The sequence below is a fragment of the Saccostrea cucullata genome, unplaced genomic scaffold (genome assembly GCF_032062105.1).
Source record: "Saccostrea cucullata isolate Sc308-1 unplaced genomic scaffold, CSIRO_AGI_Scuc_v1 ctg974, whole genome shotgun sequence".
In the NCBI taxonomy this organism is placed as follows: domain Eukaryota; kingdom Metazoa; phylum Mollusca; class Bivalvia; order Ostreida; family Ostreidae; genus Saccostrea; species Saccostrea cuccullata.
In genome coordinates, this window is record NW_026938202.1 from 90,870 (window position 1) to 110,724 (window position 19,855).

The following is a 19,855-nucleotide window of genomic DNA, read 5'->3' on the forward strand; positions in this document are numbered from 1 at the left end:
AAAACAATACAAAATAGGAGCAGAGCAAACGTGGACCTCCGAAATATCAGTAGTGGGATTAGGTGCCATGGAGGAGTGAGCATCCCCTACTAAACGTGTGTCAATTTTATGTTAAAATTGGCTTAATTTTTTTCCTGGACTCTCAGAATATACATGCACAGTGTATTTACTATATTTGTCATAATTTAATAGATATTTTAGAACAAGCATCTGACCATTCACTGGAAAAACAGCTTTGTGTGCAACCATTATGGAAAAATAAGAATCTTAAATTAACAGTACTATATATAGTTCAAAAGGGAGAAAACGATTATTTTCTTCTAAAAACCTGCCACAAAATATAGTTCCTAGCGTATTCCTACTGGAATGGAATTTAATTGCGGTTTTAATTGCGGTTGTTGCAATGTATATAGTTTAATTTGCATTGTAGAATCCATTTTCAATGTTGAAACTTTAAAAATGATACAGAATTTAAGAAATTAAAATTGACTCAAAAGCAAAGTATCGAACGTCCTTAACGAGGCCGAGTCTTATTATTTCTACCCTAGGGATATCGATAATTTTTCTTCAATTAAATTTTATTGTTATATTTATTGTTTTAAGATTTAAAAAATCGAATGTTTATCGCCCCGATTTCTTAGGGGGCCATCTCAAAAGTTGTCAAAATATACTATTCGACCCTATGGGAATTTGTTAGAATAGCGCAAAATTATCACATTTTTCCTACATTTTTTGTATTTCTGCTCTAGACATTTTGTTTTCAGTCAAGAATATGAATATTATTGTAAAAAGTAACCAAATTGTAAAATTTTTAAAATGTTGACCATCTAGGTTGGTTTAGGTCTTACTTACAAGGTTTATTTTTTCGATGCCCAATGCCTCTGAAATTGTCATATTGCTGTATAAATACATAATGGAGCAGACAAATTATCGGCCCAGATAATTTTTTTGGTAAAAAAAAATAGCAATCTTTAGATTGCTAGTATGTTTCTTTTGATGTTCTGTCATCAGTTTTTGTATAATATTCATGGACGTCTTGAACATACAATTGCAAGCGAGTCATGCGTCATTTTCCAGCGTCATGCATTGCTTACAAAATCGGAAAATGTTGACGTTGTTAGGGCCATTTCAGTACTTTTTCCTAATTATTGTCGTAAAATCACCTTTTCGGACCAGTAGAGGTTACAGATAATGTTTATTTTTTTTTTTTATAAAAATCAAAATATTTGGCAAGGATGCACTGTCGCAGAAATGACTTCATGAAATTAAAAAGCTGCACAAACGCATGCAAACTCGAATCAGACTCGGCCTCGTTAAACTGAAATTTTAACGCGTTTTAAATAAGAAAAATTGCAAAATATATTAACAATATGATGGGTGCAATCATTTGAAAATATACATGCCTACCGCATATCTGAAACCTATTTGTCATACTAGTATCTTTGAAAGATATGTTGAATTTATGTCAAAGGCATTATGACAGAAAAAATTATGACACAAATTCCACGTTTTGTTCAATTCAGGTAACGTGTATTAACAATGGGATACAAATAGAAAGTCGACAATATCTGAATTCAGTAATTGTGAAAACATTATAATCTTAAAAGTACAAAAAGGCTATCCGTTCCATTTATAAAAACTGACATAAATTGATGCTATTGAAGTGTGTTATCCGCCTTTTTAGACGCAGTATAGTTAAGGTGCCAAATGGAAATAGATAAAAAAAAAATTACATTTTTTACAAGAATGGGCGATTCTTTTTATGACTTTGTTGATATCAGAAAAATGCCTTGTGGTTAAAGAAATTGTTACTGGTCACAGTAGCCTAGTGGTTCAGCGTTCGCTTCGTGAATGTCAATACATATTTAACACATGTTTATAAATATATATTGCTTTTGTTTAAAGCAATATAGCTTTCAAAGATAATATGTAAATTTTGTTTCACTTACACCTGATATAAAGTAATCTGATATTTTTTTTATATAGTATCGGTTGATTTTATTTTATTTATTTATTTTTGTAAAAGAAGGGTCCTTTAATGGATATTTTAATATTTTTGAATTGACATTTGTCAAAGAAGCTTATGACTTAGTGATTTACCAATTTTCTCTACCCTTTCTAGGATTTGGAAATACAAACTGTATTATTACTGGATTAGATGCGTACTGGAGGTATTCTTTGGTAGTCAGAGTGTTTACCGACAATTTCGAGCCAAATTATTCCGCTTCTCAATTCACAACTGCACAAAGTGGTAAAGAACCTTATGTTTTCTTTTTATATACTAAGAATTGCTATTACAATTTTATTCAATTCACCTAAGTAAACATGATTTTATATTTCAGCACCTGGCAGAGTTGAGTACTTCTCGGTAAAGCAGGACGAAAACATCGCTGTAAAATCAAATGTCCTTATAGAATGGAAACCACCCGTAAAAAGAGATTTGAATGGAATAATCCAGATATATTTCATTCAATTCTGGTATCTACTAGGTGAAAAAATGGTAAGTTAAGGTCATACAAAAGAATGCATGCTTGCCCTCTGCCAACATAGGGTAAAATAAAATCGTTGGGTCAGTTGGTAGGTTGGAAAATATTTTTTTCTGAAAATGTCAACATATTTGGAATTAAAAAAAATCGTGTCCCGGAACTTATAAAAAGTTTTGAGTCGGGCATATTAGTCCGAAGGTCTAACCGGTTTTTTTTTTAATTATAAGTGAGGAATTTTTATATGCATTTTTTTCAAGGATCGGTTAGTGCCTCCATGATAAAACAAATGTTGATGTACAGTTTCAACGCAATATGAATCCAAAATTTGATGTACTTTGAAAACATTCTTCAAAATGTGTTTATTTTCTCCAAATTAACGCACTTTGAAAAAAGTTGAAGTGCGTAATTTTTCAAAGTGTGATGCCACAATGCCTACATAAACTCAAAAATGTAGATAAAAACGATTGTTTTTTTAACATTCCCTTGAAAATAGTAATGCTACTCTTAATGATGAATCCCCCGTGTTTTACAGGTTATGTCTTATAGTAGCAATACCCGGGAAGTTAAAATTGAGGTGAAGCCTGAGGAAACTTATACTTTTCAGGTAAAATGTTTAAAATATTTGTTTTACCAATATTTCTTAAATGAAAGATTAAAATGAAACCAAACCTTTAAGAAAAAGTCTTTACAAATCTTGCCAAAATTATACAGAGAACATTTTCATTCCAAGAGTCATGTAATAATATTTAATGTAAGAATATGAAATTCTCGTATTTGTTTCGATTGGGTGTTTTGAAGTCTTTCATTTAAATTTATTCAGTTTTTTCTTTATACTTGATATGAGATAATATGAGATGTTGGTCACTCATCGATTTAGAGTTTTCACTTTTCACAGTTGCACTTGCAGAATTGGCACAGCTCCTAGATTAAAAGTAGGCTTGTCATACCAAAAATCTGTGTGTTTTGTGACGGCTCATTCTGTAATTCTTTTTACAAAGTTATTGAATTTTTTATTGACATTACATTTGCTTTTGTTTCAATTTAAGGTCAAGATCTAGTAAATGTCCTTAGACTAACATTTTGGTGCTAGATCCATTATGACGTCATAATCACTTTCAACTTTCTTTTTCCCGTACTTTACGGCTCTAATAGAATTATGAAGAAAATAAAGTATTTTCATGGAATTCAATTTGAAATCACCTGAAAAGTAGTCCGGATAATTACATTAGATTTAACATTATTTAAAAGAAGAGACCAAGAACATACAAATTACCGTTTTCTGAAAGACTGTAGGCAATCTGGATACATTTTGTTTCTGTGATATGGCAAAAACTTCCATATTCATGACTAATTTTCTTACTTTTTCATTGAAAATGACAGTTTAAAATATGGTTTTTCATCTAATTTTCCTACATATTATACCCCGAAACACCTTTTTTGACCAAGCTAAAGTTATAAAGCATCATTAAAGGCATTCATTTCTTGAATTTGATAAATCTGTAGGCACTCTTCATTTACTAGATCTTGACCTTAAATATCTGTTCTGCGAATAGATCGGGGTGCGTATGGTTCAATATATAATCGCCACGCCGTTAGACATATGACGCAAACATAGGTAATGACTGTGAATGTCTTTGACAAACGCCCGGCAGTAGGAGAGAAAGTCAGGGTTCATTCGTTTTAGACCTAAAAAATGAGGTCTCTTTCAAGGTAGTTTTTGGCAAGATAAAGTACTCTGACTGCTTCATAACCATAATTGCCTCTTATAGGTCTTGATTTGAAGCCCTCCTCCAGAATACAGTGTCGTCTCCATATGAGTAAAAATTCTCGAATGGAAGTAATAAAGCATACTATGACCGTGCAAAATGTATATTTTGCACATTTCTATATATTTTCTATTTTCGGCTGTTTTATTTATTAATGTATTTAACATACGCAATCTTGTGAAATTCTTGATACGTAAGTGAAAAATGTAACTTAATGTTCATAAAAAGCCATAACTCTAACAAGGAAATAATAAATCAAAGCCATTAAATATTGCATTAGGACAAATACTTATCAGATAGTGAGGGCAGATGGACAATGCATTTCACGATTAAAAGAATGTTTGACACTAATTGAGTTAAAACGTTTAGGTAACAATTAGGTGATAAACACAGGTCAACAATGGGCGTTAACCTTTAGTGATGGTCAGACTTGAGTAATAAAAATTGACAGTGATTGGATAGAACATAATACTTGACTTATAATTGGACATGTCAATCAAAGTAAAGAAAATGTGTTATAAAATGTCACTTATAGTTAAATATAGAATGTTAGAATCAATGTAGGAGAAAAGATACAGTTGTAGATTAAGCAGTGTCCGTGAAAACCGGCTAGTTACATGTATCTAGCAAGTTTCCCAATATACATATTGTACGGAGTGAAGAGTAACCTATTCGCAAAATTATGATTTATGAACTTGAATAAATGTGGAAAATATTTCGAGTGTTGAGCTAACTACTTTAAATAATACAATCAAATAGTCAATCAATCAGCTATCTTACTTTCTATAAAAAGGACTCATTCACAAAACTTTTACTTGAAATTAATTCGAATGATTTTCTTACTGTTGCTTTTAACACGTATGTACTTTCATTCAAAAGATCACTCACTGTTCAATATAAACCATGGATACCGCGCATAGGTCAATTTTTGTAGCTCTCCACCGGCAAGTGTTGGTGTCTTCATATGAGTGATAAATTCTCGAGAGGGACATTATACAACATGCAATCAATTAATCGATCCTAGAGAACTCTAAATGAAAGACAGCACAGAGTCTCTTATACCTGTTAATTTTTGGATGTTTAACTGAAAAAACACCATTTTGACACTTTTCCAACTAAACTGTATAACAAAAGAGAAGACTTCATTACTTCTTTCTTCAATTTTCAATATCTAAATATTCCATTTCCAATCTACATACTTATGTTGTTAATGTCTCTTAAAGTATGCAATACACAAGAGCATCTCTGTTTGTTCAATTTTTTAAGACGACTATAATAGGTAGCTGTTACAGGGATTTACACAACCTTGTTTATAGACAACATTCCGAATGTTCTTTAATTCTAATGAACTGAGTTGAAAATAAATCCTATCTTTGGCCCGCATTTTGACTCATTTGTGTCATTCCAACTGTAAGACCATCAGATTTATATTTACAACAGGTTACTCCGTTAAACTAATAAAAGTAGAGGACTTATCCCCATTGTTTCTAGGGGATCTTAACTCCTCCTACACACATAATCTCGCGTCTGGAGCTTTTAAGGGTCCATGTTATAGCCCTATGATTATGTGCATTTTACATGTACATCCTGCAATCGAAGATTCGGAGGGCATATAGATTTTGATTTCTCCGTCCATCTTTCTGTCTGTATTTCTGTTTATTAATGTGTCTGTTTTTCAAATATCATGAACCCCGGGTACTGTAGTAGAGTAAGGCCACAACAAAATTACAGATACAGGAGGTCCAAAGTTACCCGGGTGAGCGTTGTGGTCCATGGGACTCTTATAATTAGTTTAATTCATATTTTGAATTACAGATATTTGCAATGACAGTCGAAAATGCAACTGAAGAGAACTACTATACAGATAAGATAACTATTAAGCCGGGTGGTAAGTTAAATTCTGTTAAAATTCAATATCGTTCAGAAAGTGACTAATCCACATAACTTTCGTCTGGATTACATGTTCAACTGTATTTTGAATAATCTGAATAAACATTGCAAAACATTTGTTAGAAAATACACTTTTCTGTTTAAAGCTCCACTTCCTCTACCTCCACAAAAGACTCCCGTTATCCAGCAAGGCTCGTCTGTTTCTAACGAGCAAAAGCAGTTGTCCATTGCTTTTAGTCTACTGGCATTGTGTTATGATAGAAATGGGGAAATTACGCAGTGGTTTGTCATCGTTTCAAAAGAATCAAAAGGATCAACAGGTAAGTGAATTTATTTCAGTTTATTACTGACAATTAAAACATTTACATAATTGTTACTATTAAAATTTGATTTGTTTTCCTTATATAGGAACATTTATCGGAGGAAAGGCAAATTACTATAATTTCATTCAAAAGCACTATCAAACATGGAGGGATGTCTATGAAAATGATAATAGGCACACCTACGTAGCCTCAGATTCATGGAAACCAAACTGTGTAAAGAGTAAGTATTTAAAATTTTGTATGTTAATTGGATTAACGGTTGCTGTTACAGGAAAAAATGCTTATTAACCCGCTTAAGCATATCATAATTTCTATGCCCTCATAATCGAAGATTCGAATGTATATAGTTTTTGCTCTGTGTATCTGCCTGTCTACCTGTTTACATTTATCTTCTTGTTCGTTTGTCTGTTTGTCCGCTATAAACTTTAACCTTGCCAACTGCTTTTGAAATGATGAGCTATGACTTTCACACAAGTTTATTCCTTGTGACGAGACCTTTCTTTTGGTACCACAAAATTTAAACTCTTTACTTTGAACTTGGAGAGTTGACCCACTTTTGCAATAAAATATCAAACATTGGTCATACCGTATAAGCAGACTTTTTTTGCGAGGATTTAACATTGGCATTATTAGCGAGGGTGCTGAGATCGCTAAAATTAAATATTGCTAAAATTTACTTCGTTTCATATGTAATAGCTTATTTAGTGAGCATATTAAAATCGCTAAAATTACTTCTCGCTAAAAATAAAATACCAGTTTTTAAGGAAAATCGCTAAATTTGCATCTCGCTAAAATTTCCACTGATACGGTAACTTTTGAGCAGTTGGTGCTATGACTATCATAATTCACTAGTGAATCATTTTGACAAGACCTTTTGACCTTGACCTTAGAGTCTGACCCACTTTCAAAAACATTTAGTTTGGCCATGACTTTTTTAAAGTTAGTACTATAGCATTTATAATTCAAAGGTGTATTTCTTGTGATAAAACCTTTTTTTCTGAATACCAACAAATTTTTACCTTGACCTTTGATTTTAACTTACATTTGAAAAATCTTTAATCTTCGCCATAATTAAGCTTCTATAGGGAGGCATCGGTGTTTCACAAACAATTCTTGCTTATGGTTGTAACTGTTACATGTACAATAATTTTTGTCATAAAAATACAATGTATTGTTAATATTTCTATATGTATTAATTATCCATTTAAAATTAATAAAATACAAAATATGGTATTACATATTCAATGATAAAAATCTCAAATAACTTCTAAATATTACATCTTTTACTCAATGACTGACTAAAAGATTAATTGATCGATCGTTTTTCTTTATCTTCACATATTTCATGAAATAGTGACTTCTTAATTTTTTTCTAATCAAGGTACACAGAATAGAGAAAAAACTGAAATGCACACCATGTTTACCCTAGGATCAGAGGGAGACTGTTCTAATAGTCACAAATATTGTAATGGATATCTAGAGCCAGGGAAAAAATATTGGTATGAATGTTCTTACATTTATTTTTTTTCAATTTCAACCTGATCTTACTTTGTTTTGACTTCAGTTAACAAATTGCTCCCTTATTAGGGTACGTTATGCAATATGTACAAGAGTGGCTTGTCTAGAATCAGAATATTCCAGTCAATTTACCACAGGTAATATTTTATATATATATCTAAGGACATACGCAACGTACCCACTTACTGATATTATCTCAAGATATTTTTAATTTGAGATTATAATTCAAAGTTTAAACTACGTTGCATATGTCCTTAATCAGAAACCCTCTCATCTAATTTTCTGACCGGTCATGGTAGCCTAGTGGTAGAGCGTTCGTTTCGTGATCGGGAGACCCGGGTTCGATTCTCGTTCGCGGTTCCGAGTCAGACCTAAGACGTAAACATAGGTAGTGACTGTCACTTCGGCAAGCGCTCGGCACTAGAAGTTTAAGTCACGGGTCTTTCGGATATGACCTTAAAACATGGATCCCGTGTCACGGTAGGCGTTGGCACGATAAAGAACCACTTACTGCTCAATGGCCCTGAGTGCTGAATATAGCCCTTCACCGGAAAATGGTGACGTCTCCATATGATTGAAACATTCTCGTGTGGGATTAAACAATATACAATCAATCAATCAATCTTATTCTCTGTTCTTTTACTATATAGATGTAGTTACTTGAACTATTACTTTTTGTATTCCTTTTTATTTTATTTTCAGCACCCAATAATGTACCAGTTATCGCTGGTTCAGTTTCCGCTGTTATTCTCGTTGCTCTTATTGTTGTAATAATTGTCGCTGTATTCCATAAAAGGAAGAAAAAAGGGTAAGTATAGCTAAAAATGAAATTCTTCAATGAATTTTCTATTAAGAATATGTCCACGAGAAAACCTAGCAAAAAGTGGTGGAAGCACGATTCTCCAAGTGTGTTTTCTGATAGAAAAAAGATATTTTGCCACTAATTCTTTTTTTAAGTGTGGACTCACAAATGTATGAAATAGATTGTTATTAAATGCCTATTCCTATGCTGCTAAACTTAAAATTGATACTGAGACAAATCAAATCTTGCATTTAATCAATGAGATATTTTATACGATGAAATGACTAAATTTAACTTTAAAACAGTTTTATATTTTTCATACCGCGCTCATCAAGCAGGAGGTTTAACATGATGCAATTCATTTGATAAAATGATCGATGGGGTACCCATCTCTTATCTGCAACTCTTTCCATACCACTTTATGAAATTTTATGAAGTTTCTTAGAATCTTAAAAACATGTACATATATGATAGTGCCACGGTACACCTCCTATTCTACATGTATGCTCTGATCGGACAGATATTTCGAGATCTCCCTTTGTAAAACATAATTATAAAGACATTGCCATTGTATTGGTTCACGTGAGAGCGGTTATCATTTTGTGACCTCAGTCTCTGAAGTACCTTCATTTTTTCTTTGTATCTTTTTCCATTCATATAGGCCACTACGGCATGTTTATAGTGACTGTGGTGAAATTGGCCAACCGATTGAAATCTTTCCTGCTGTAGAAATGGGCAGTACCTTAAAAGAACCTAAGTAAGATTTTCAATATTTTCATTATAAATTACGACACAACAGGGTGAATTTTTTAAAAAGCCACATTAGTGATATAATAATTAATAGTGTTTTCTATGTTTATTTGCATGTTCAATTACGTTGTACCATGTCCTGGATCGATAGTAAACCATGGACACTTCCTCTATTATGAGGTTACTATACAACTGAACATATTACGAGGATTTCACATAATCTAAATTGCAAACCACCTGCATGATTATTTTTTCTCTGATGAAAAGAAATTTTGGGCTTCCCATAACAAAGAATAGACTTTGAAATTACATTCTTATATATCTTACACGTATATATTATCTAGAAATAATCAAATTATTTTCGAAAAAGGAAAATAACACCTTTTGAATAATGCAATTGATCGGGTCCGTGTAGCACTTAACAATTTAAATTTCTAAAATGATTTAGAGTTTTAGAATGTTAATATATTCGTTAAAATTTCTAAATTTCAAAAACTCAAACTGATTTGGTACATTGAATTTAATATTTTAGTTCATAAAACTAAATTTTCAAATTTCCAAACAGGTTTTAGAATTTTAAGTTTTTAGTTTTTTACCTTAAAAGATCAAAATTCAAATTTCCAAAAACGATTTTTAATTGAAAATTTGGGTTTTTAGTCTACCTTTTGTTCAGAAAGTTTACACTTAACTTTCTATAGTTCAGTAATATTTTTCGTCTTTTGATTATTTAAAATTAGCTTCAAATCTAAAATCCAACCTTGATTCGTTTTTGATTTTTTTTTTGGAAATTTGGAAATTTGATTCAAATGTTCTAATTTCAAATAACCTTTACACTTCGAGTTTTAGAGTTTTACTTTAACTATCAATATATCAAATTTCAAAACCCTATTTGAATTTTGAATACTTCAAATAAGTTCAGTATTCCAACTACCAAAAAACTTTTTTGCCTAACCAAATGTGTTTAGAGATAGTTTGAAAATTCAAACCAGGTTTGAAATTTGATATTTTGGTTAAATGAAGTAAATATCTAAAAACTCCAAGTGTTTTGGTTATTTGAAATTTGAATGTTTGAATCAAAATTCTAAAGAAATACGCACGTTAACTCTCGATTCCCACCTACATTTTGCATCCATTTTGTTCAATATAAATGGCAATTAGTCAATATCTTCTTTGTTTAATACAAAGAACAGTTCAATGGAAATTGATGAATTTCTTAATTCCAGCGCTAAATAGTAAATTAGCCATACCTCTAGCTCTTTAAAAAAAAAGGGGGGGGGAGGTTAGACGAAATTTCCAATTGAAATCGGACTTTCAGGCATCACCTTATTTTGAAATAATCTTGGATGCGATTAAATGTTTCTTATATCTTTTCTTATGTATTAGGCAAATAAATAAAACATAAATATATTAATAAAATATAAAATTTCAGTTGTAAATTGTTTTGGCATTGGGGGAAAATAAGCATTTTTATCGTTGTTTGTCAATAAACATACCCCCCACCCCACCGTGTCACACAAAAACTTTGGTATGAATTAATGAAATAACAGTTCATATTACCTTTAAAACGAATTTTTGTGACACTGGGGGTTGTTTCTCTTTGTTTGCCCAAAAAAGTATTGTTTTATGAAAATCCATATAATTATCTATAAAAAAAATATCAAAATCCACTGATTTTGTTAACTTTTGAAAATTGACTAAGGGGTAGGCGAGAGAATAATGCTATCGTTCGCAGCTCTTTCAAAAAATTTAAAACGTTTTGCAAGTTGAAATAAAGAAATTTGAAGTAAGTTTTGATATAAAAAGTCTTAGAAAAGTCAGATTAAAAACTCAAAAGATTAGAATACAAAAGAACTATGTGCGGTATATTGCATATATTTGCCCACCATAAAAGTCAAATTTTGAAAACTTCCTGAAATGTGCTGAATTTAATAAATTGTATGAGAAATATAAATTAACAGAAAATATTATAGTGTCAAAGCAGCGTATTCACAATTTTTGTTTTTATGACGTCACAAACTAGTCTGATTTTATATCCTTTATCAGAAAGAAGACAAAATGGACAAAATTTCAACAATTTTAGCTTTAAAATTTATAGAGCGCAAGTTTGTTCAGGAACGATATTGACATATTTCATTGATATTATCATTCTACACATTATATCAAAATATTGATCCTGAACACACATGCGCTCGGTGAATTTTACTCAAAATATCGACGAAATATGTACATTTTTCTGTAAAATTCATATAAAACTGAAATTTACGTCATGTTTGTGACGTCATTACGTACATATGGCGTCTTTACTTATGAAAATATTCAGTGCTTTGAAGTCAGCATATACTCCCCTGTTTAAGAACTTAATTAAATATATCTCCATCAAAGTTTGATTTGGGGGGCAAATATTGGTTATTACCGAATAATGTTCTTTGTTTTTGGAAATTTGAATTTTGAATATTTTAGGTAAAAAATCTAAAAACTTAAAATTCTAAAACCTGTTTGGAAATTTGAACAATTGGATTTTGGAACTAAAATATTAAATTTCAATATAACAAATCAGTTTGAGCTTTTGAAATTTAGAAATTTGAACATATATACATGTATTAATATTCTAAAACTCAAACTCATTTTAGAAATTTGAATTGTAGTTTACAAAATTGAAGAACAAAAATTAATTGAATAGGCTGGTTTCAGTACAATAAAAAGATATGCACCTCGTGTTTATAATTATAATTTTGTGAGAATAAACTGAACTGAATACCTAATTTACATTTCATTATCTGAGTGTTATAATACATGTTTTTCGTAGGCTATTTATAATTCACTGTAAAACATTTTGTAGTGCTGTGAAAATAGCTGATTTTGCCAGTTATGTTAAGAAATTGCACGCTAACAGCAACCTGTTTTCAAAGGAGTATAAGGTAGTATCTATACATGTGATCGAGGTTTAATCCAAAAGGAGAACTCACAAGTGCTAAAAAAATCTTTATCAACCTTATTTCATTAAGATTTTAGTTATGGAAATAAACACATAGTTAGATCACGCTAATTTTGCTATAAATTACTCTTTTTTGCACATAAACAACATTAGGGCCTTAATTCTTGGAACTCGTCATTGGTCCCTCCTTACACACATGGAAACTTTCACCATATATTTTAATTCAATGCTTTTAAATAGGATAGAGAGCCATCTTCTATTAATATATCACCCCTTGAGACATTAATATTTCTAATGCATGAAGCTCGGAAAATATATATAGTTTTCTAAATGTTTATCCTACACATATATTTCATATCTTCATTTAATTATCGCTTTGTAAACAATATTTAATTGATAATGATTGTGTTGACAATATCTAAATGCACGGATTTATTATAGGTATTAAAAGAGAACAGCCCAACTCACACAACTAAAGCTGCTGAACTTCAGGTGAACCGAATCAAAAACAGATATTTAAACATCCTAGCTTGTGAGTACAATTTATCCTTGTCTTTGATTAAAAAAAAACTAATAAATTTACAAAAACAACAGTAAATCATGCTCAAATTTTTTTAAAATATAAAAATTGCGAACAAGCCAATTTGGACCCCTGAAATTAGAAAGAGAGAGTAAGCATCCCTTGTAAAATAAGCGGTCGGTTAATCCTGCAGTGTTCTTATCATGATCTGTCAAATAAAAATTCTTTGACAACTCGGTCTTAAATAAGGGCCTAACTATCTTTGTAAAAACCAGTTACTGCAGTATTATTCACTTTTACAAAATTTTATTAGGAAGGCCATTGTTCCGACCATACATTTGCTAAATGTTGACTTTTAAGGATTTTCAATCATAAAAGGACATAATTTTCTGCTCTTAATTATCCATCAAGTACATAATACTCCATATCTTCGGTAGACAAGGTTTCTTATTACGCTACGTTATAGACACGTGTTTCTTTTCACATTGTCAGATATTCGCGGATATGCATTTTCTAAGTCCGCGGGTACTACATTCTGTGGTGCTGTGTACATCTAAAAATGTAAAATCAAAATTAATAAATACCTTGATTTAAAATTGAAATTGGGGGAGGGGGGGTTACGTGTGAAAAGGTATTTTTTCTATCAGGATCAGAGGATTTTTTTCAGTTGGCAGGAGTTCAGTAAGTTGTTTTACTTATTGTTGTGTAAACAAACCTTGCAGACGATCACAGCAGAGTGAAGCTTTTATCAACGGAATATGAAGGATCTGATTACATCAACGCCAGTTATATACCAGTAATTTTTCATTTACTGTACATTTCAATACAATATACTTAAAATTTAAACAAAATTTTAAAAATCATGAATAATGAATGAATGGAATTAATGACGGTTTCGTTGTGTGTGTGTGTGTGTTTCTTTTTTCTTTTAAAGAATGTTCTGAAATTTAAGGGTCTCAGCTCTCAAAGAGAGTACATTGCTACACAAGGGCCTTTACCGTTCACTCGTGACGAGTTTTGGAGGATGATTTGGGAACAGAATGTCACTGTTGTTGTAATGCTCACTCGACTTGTTGAGAGAGGGCGTGTAAGTTTTGAATCTGTTATCTCCCTTTGTTTTTTATATGCATTTTATTCACAGCATAATGACTCTCTCTCTCTCTCTCTCTCTCTCTCTCTCTCTCTCTCTCTCTCTCTCTCTCTCTCTCTCTCTCTCTCTCTCTCTCTCTCGTAAAGACAAAGAAAATAATTGATTTTATGAGATTCAATGGTACCTTTTACGAAACTCAAAATGAATCTCAAAATAAAACCAACGTAAAAGTTAAATACCTTTACATCTTGTTCAAACCTTATCACAGAGGAAGTGTGATATATATTGGCCTGGAACTACACGGGAAACAGTACACTATGGAGACCTTGTGGTGGAAACTGAATCAGAATCCATTTTTCCTGACTACATCCTGCGGGTTATGTCTGTAAAACTAGTGAGTATGATATATATTTTGGATAAATAAAATGTTTTAATAAAGTGTTAAATCAGTCCCAGAGCAGTCCCTTAGCGGTACCAGCCGTCTCTGAAAGTAGTCCCAGCCGTTTTGGCGGGATTTATTAATCTAATGGGTATAGCTTACCCAGAAATAATATTACCAATAAGCAATATATATATTAAGGACATTTGAAATCGATTTTGAGTAGTATAAACAAGTCTTTACAATACAATGCGACGGTCATTTCTGAACAATTGAATATCGTATCTAGTAATAATATGAATATTTAAACTGATTATGTGGTACAGTGTATATCAATCGTTCAACCAAATAAATCAGTTTCTTAAATCAAATTATTATTGCTGATTTTCTACCAGAATTTACTTTTAATAGACCTTATAATTATAGAGCAAAGCATATTCCCATTTTATACTCTGATGGCATTTTTATTCATTACTGGGGCTTTTTAAAAAATCTTGTTAATTTTGCCAAACATTATTTTTCAGTCATATTTATATTTACTGACACGCCAATTTATTTATCGTTCTTTATTGGAATTGTTTAAGGGACTCCGACCCTCAGCCAGGAAGGACAACTCTTTAATTTATTATTTAATTCAAAAAGTCTTTAAATGAAGCTTGAAAATTAAATCTTTTCACGCAACAATTTTCATTATATGCTTCGCAATGTGCTTCAAGGTACTTTGAACTTCTCAGAAAGGTCTAATTAAAAGTAAACATTTCATCCCCAAAAAGCAATTTTAGATACTAATGTTTATTAGCATGATATGAAATTAGAAGTGATTTATGGAGCCTTGCAAAGAACCTTGAAGCACATTGAGAGGCATATAATGAAAATTGTTGTTTGAAAATTTGAATGAGCATTTATAAAGGTTTGAGGCGGTTGAACGTGTTTTCTGTGGATTCGGTCACAGAGCCTTTACTTTGAAATTGTAAGGAATTGATTGCTGCATGATGCATATCCCAACAATTTGTGCATTTCTACAGGGCGGCAGTAGAAAAACAGTGAAACAGTTCTGCTATTTAGCATGGCCTGATATGGGTATACCTGAAACATCTAAATCCATGCTAAAATTTACAAAAGAGGTTAGAAGTCATCTACCTCTACCTTCAGCAAATAGAGGACCTCTTGTTGTACACTGCAGGTAAAATTATTTATGAATCTAACTGATCCTTTTGCATGTACAAGTTTGAATAATCGGTTTTAATTTGCTCATAGTCATTTCTATATCTATATAATTTCCAAAAATTATTATTTATTGAAATAATGATTCTGGATTCTCACTGATATTTCTTTCTTTTTCTTTTTACTTTAGTCAGTTTTCAACTCAGAGTTTATCGTTTGAGAAACAAGAAAAAAATATTTCTGTGCCATCTACATGTATATACACTTGTATAATAATGGGAAAAAAAAATACAAAAAGTGAAAGATTATTGAATGCAGGAGAATTAACATAAATATCTAAACATTATGAAACTTTTTCTCAGTAAATTATATCCTAAAGTATAATTAAAACATTATAATAGAATATATGCGTTATATACTGTATTTGTAACTGTATTTGCATTCATTGATTTTAGCGCTGGGGTAGGACCTACTGGTACATTTATTGCAGTTGATTATTTGATGCAACACGTGACTTCCAGTGACGTTGTAGATATCTATCACTATGTAATGAAAATGCGAAACAATCGACCCAATATGGTTCAAACAGAGGTACATATAGTGATATTTTAAAGGTCTAAAGTATTAAATTTCTGTTAAATAAAAGCTAGTATATCTATTATAAAAATATTTTAATGAAAAGGTAAAGATAACAAAAAGTGAACGATCTCAAAACAAAGAGCTAGGTCCCCTTTATGTATAAAATGATCACATACTTATATCAATTAATTGACTTATATCCCCTGTCCCATTTCATACATTACAGTCAACATGTATTATGACAACCATCTGCAAAGAATAAATATATGAGCATTGCACTTTATCTGAAAATTATTCTAATCAGATCTTACATTATGTATTGGCATATTTTGGATTAGAAATTGTGCTTAATATAAAATATTGAAAAAAAAGTTCAACTTCTGGCCAATTTTGAAGAAATTAACACGATGTGGTAAAAATGACGCATTTGATGACGTCATAATACATTGCTTAGAGAGATGATAGCTTCATCTTCAAGAGATACAGTCACAAAGGGTCCAATAGATAAATACTGCATTGTTATTACTACTTTGCTACTTTGATGACTTTGTATCCTTAATTAGCAAAGTTCATATTTAAATATGAAGCCAGGTTTCTTGTTATATCAAATAATTACACAAAGACATTGAAACTAAGATCTTTTAAATCTTAGAAAAAGGTGCAAATCAAGTCAAAATTAGAAATACTTGGGATCCCCGCAAAAGGAAAAAAACTCGAGATAATGAACAATTGCTATAATATTATTTAATGAGAATATTGAAAAAAACGTTTTATAAACACTTCAAGGACCAGTACATCTTCATCCATGACTGCATCAGAGACTTCATCAATAGGAGTGACCATGACAGTGATGGTAAAAACATAGTGAAAGGAGACAATAATAAAAGAAATCTCAAAAGTAAGTTTGATTGAAGAGAGATTGATTTCAATGTTGTCAGGAGGAATGTAGAGATTTAAAGTATTGGGGTTTGGTGTAAGACATAGTTTTCTTTTTTTTTTTTTTTTTTTTTTTTTTTGTAATAATAAGTAGCAGACAAAACTTGTCTTTAACTCAATCATATTGTAAACATCGTTATACGAGTAAAGTAAACATTATTAGTATTATCATTTTAACTATTTGTTTCAATATCGTTCGGCAGGGTATAGTCACTCGCTCACTGGCACCTCGTCCAATTTCTGTTTTTTTTTTTTTTTTTTTTTTTTTTTTTGGAAGCTAGAGTTACTCTGCTTCAAATTTGTTTGTTTAATAGAATTTTGAGTTTGAATACTCTTTGTTTTCTATTATATATTTCATTGATGAATTTTTAAAGCATTGTGTAAAAAGTGCGGGAAAATATCTGTAATTCCTGACGTAATTACGAGAAATTGAAATCGATTTAACGGAAGCCATTCTTGCTAATTTTAAATATTTAATTTTTTCTTAATTACCTGTACTTCAAGAAATATCAATGGAGCGGCTGATTATTCTGCTTTGACCCCGAAACAGCACCCTATGCTATAATATTCAAATATCTCGATATTATCATAAAAAATATCATCACAAATGACAAATATGAAGGTAACAAACAGTATTCAATTGCAAGCTCTTGTAAACAATACAAAATTGGAGCAAAGCAAACACGGACCTCCCAAACATTAGCTGTGGAATTAGGTGCCATGTTCATGCGTTAGTAAGCATTCCCATGCCGACTGGTCGCACCAGCCGTGTACTCCTTGTCATGATACGGTAATAACGGGAAAATATGACGTCAAGTCAATGTGTAAATAATGGACTAACAATTATGAAAAACGTCAGTCAGCATTTGACGCAATGATGCACTATGTTTGCTGACTAGGTCATAGTATCGACAATAGAACTTACGAAATGATGATTTTAAACAAGACTGCTGATATTCTTATTTCATGATCTTGTTTGTCAAAAATTTACCTCGTTTTAGAACAAATATAGAGCATGCTACTGAGAATTGAATCAACGGAGAGATGTAAACTCCATATGCACGTGATAAATGTACCTGGTATATTGTTGCATAGGTAAGGGAAGTTGACGATTGAAAAGTCATCACGTTTGTCATAGAGCTTGGTTGTTGGAATACCATGAACGTCCTTTTCAAGTAAAATATTCAAATACATGTATGAAACAGAGTTGTCAGACTGTGTGGTATTTTTTATCTCAAGTTCACCGGGATATATAGAATCGACTTAAAAATGGAAATAACCATTGTGAAGTGACAATAGGTGGTTGATATTTCTAAATGTTGAAGGCCACAACAACTATTTTCTTCTTTCTGCTTAAAACATTTTGGACAAACTCATAAATTATTAACTTTTGAAGAGAACTTCAAGACAAAAAACTGTTGTGAAAAAAAATTAATTTTACATTGTTAAATACTACGTAATTGTGTTAAAAAGCTTTATGTTTCAACTATGAAATCACAATTGGCACAAAAAAACCTAAGCAATCGATATAAGATATATAAATTTAAATAAACCGACGAAGTACATTGTAAACATAGGCTGACAATCAACAGTTTTTAAAAACATGAAATAAACATTTGATAAGGATTACCGAGTTATCAAGTGTACTTCATCCTCCAGAACTTATGATATATTATGTGTGACGTCACCGACTAGTTAAACGTGTAGTGTGTGTGTGGGGGGGGGGGGGGGAGTGTATTAACACTTTTTACAATCTGTAAATATCAATATGAATTTTAGATATAAAAAAAAAATTCATACAAGATAATAAACCTCATCGATTAATTACACACATACAGGTTATTTTTATAATGCTTATTCATTCATTTTGTTTATTAATAAAGATTATGATATAATTAATCGTGTCAAATAATGACACTGTTTCCAGTAACCCCTAAATGTAAGTGTAAATAAATGACATTTTCTTTTCTTTATTTCCAGATATGTATTCCAACATGTAGGGAAATCATTATATTTTGTGCTGCACCGGTATAATGAAGAGATACAATTGAACACAATTATTTTATTACTGATTTAAGAAAGAATTTTCATGTAAAATACTTTTTATAATATGATTAATATTTTGTATGCATATTTTGAAGAGAAATAACATTATTTATCTTATGTCACGTATATGAAGATTCATGGTTATCTATGAACATACGTTTCAGGTAAATATTGAACTCCTTATAATATTATTAATTTACATAGGTATTTTAGGTCGTGGACGACCGAGTGAGTGAGTGTGACATACTAAGTGGGTATTATTCTTAAATAAACCGTGCTTTTTGAATTGCATTTTTTATTAGGTCTGTTGCTATCCGTTTTCGTCCGTCGTCGTGCGTTAACATTTGAACATTTTCAGCTTCTATGCAACCGCTGAACCAATTTCAACCAAATTTAGCACAAAGCATCTATGGGTGAAGGGGAACAAAAATTGTGAATTCCATGATCATTGCCCCCCCCCCCCTGGGGCCTGAGGGATGGGGCAAAAACCACTAAAATTAATGCAATCTTTGAAAATCTTCTTCTTTATTCCTGGACATCAAGCAGTCAAACTGTTTGCATGATTGTAATTAGCATTGAGTACTCTACCAAAATTGTGAAATTCATGACCCTGGGGTCAGGGGTTTTAGTGCTAGGGCGGGGCTAAATAAGTATACAGTGAAAATGCATTA

The 19,855-nt window shown here is 31.3% G+C and overlaps 1 protein-coding gene and 1 long non-coding RNA gene across 2 annotated transcripts in view; both read left to right on the forward strand.

Annotated features, from left to right (window-relative positions):
• LOC134249605 (phosphatidylinositol phosphatase PTPRQ-like) overlaps positions 1 to 19,433 on the forward strand; it is a 36,926-nt gene extending 17,493 nt beyond the window's left edge. Inside the window, exons 12-30 of the mRNA XM_062731947.1 lie at positions 2,123 to 2,251; positions 2,343 to 2,500; positions 3,019 to 3,090; positions 6,068 to 6,140; positions 6,289 to 6,462; positions 6,551 to 6,685; positions 7,847 to 7,964; positions 8,053 to 8,120; positions 8,686 to 8,791; positions 9,447 to 9,542; positions 12,375 to 12,453; positions 12,912 to 13,002; positions 13,713 to 13,786; positions 13,943 to 14,077; positions 14,349 to 14,474; positions 15,485 to 15,642; positions 16,079 to 16,214; positions 16,989 to 17,100; positions 19,119 to 19,433. Coding sequence (XP_062587931.1) covers positions 2,123 to 2,251; positions 2,343 to 2,500; positions 3,019 to 3,090; positions 6,068 to 6,140; positions 6,289 to 6,462; positions 6,551 to 6,685; positions 7,847 to 7,964; positions 8,053 to 8,120; positions 8,686 to 8,791; positions 9,447 to 9,542; positions 12,375 to 12,453; positions 12,912 to 13,002; positions 13,713 to 13,786; positions 13,943 to 14,077; positions 14,349 to 14,474; positions 15,485 to 15,642; positions 16,079 to 16,214; positions 16,989 to 17,100; positions 19,119 to 19,138 — 2,060 coding nt within the window. The 3' untranslated portion in view covers positions 19,139 to 19,433. The remainder of the gene's footprint in view (positions 1 to 2,122; positions 2,252 to 2,342; positions 2,501 to 3,018; positions 3,091 to 6,067; positions 6,141 to 6,288; positions 6,463 to 6,550; positions 6,686 to 7,846; positions 7,965 to 8,052; positions 8,121 to 8,685; positions 8,792 to 9,446; positions 9,543 to 12,374; positions 12,454 to 12,911; positions 13,003 to 13,712; positions 13,787 to 13,942; positions 14,078 to 14,348; positions 14,475 to 15,484; positions 15,643 to 16,078; positions 16,215 to 16,988; positions 17,101 to 19,118) is intronic.
• LOC134249607 (uncharacterized) lies at positions 9,466 to 13,035 on the forward strand. Its single transcript, XR_009988323.1, has 3 exons — positions 9,466 to 9,542; positions 12,375 to 12,453; positions 12,912 to 13,035. It is a non-coding gene; the product is annotated as an uncharacterized LOC134249607 (long non-coding RNA).
• Positions 19,434 to 19,855: the final 422 nt, after the last annotated feature.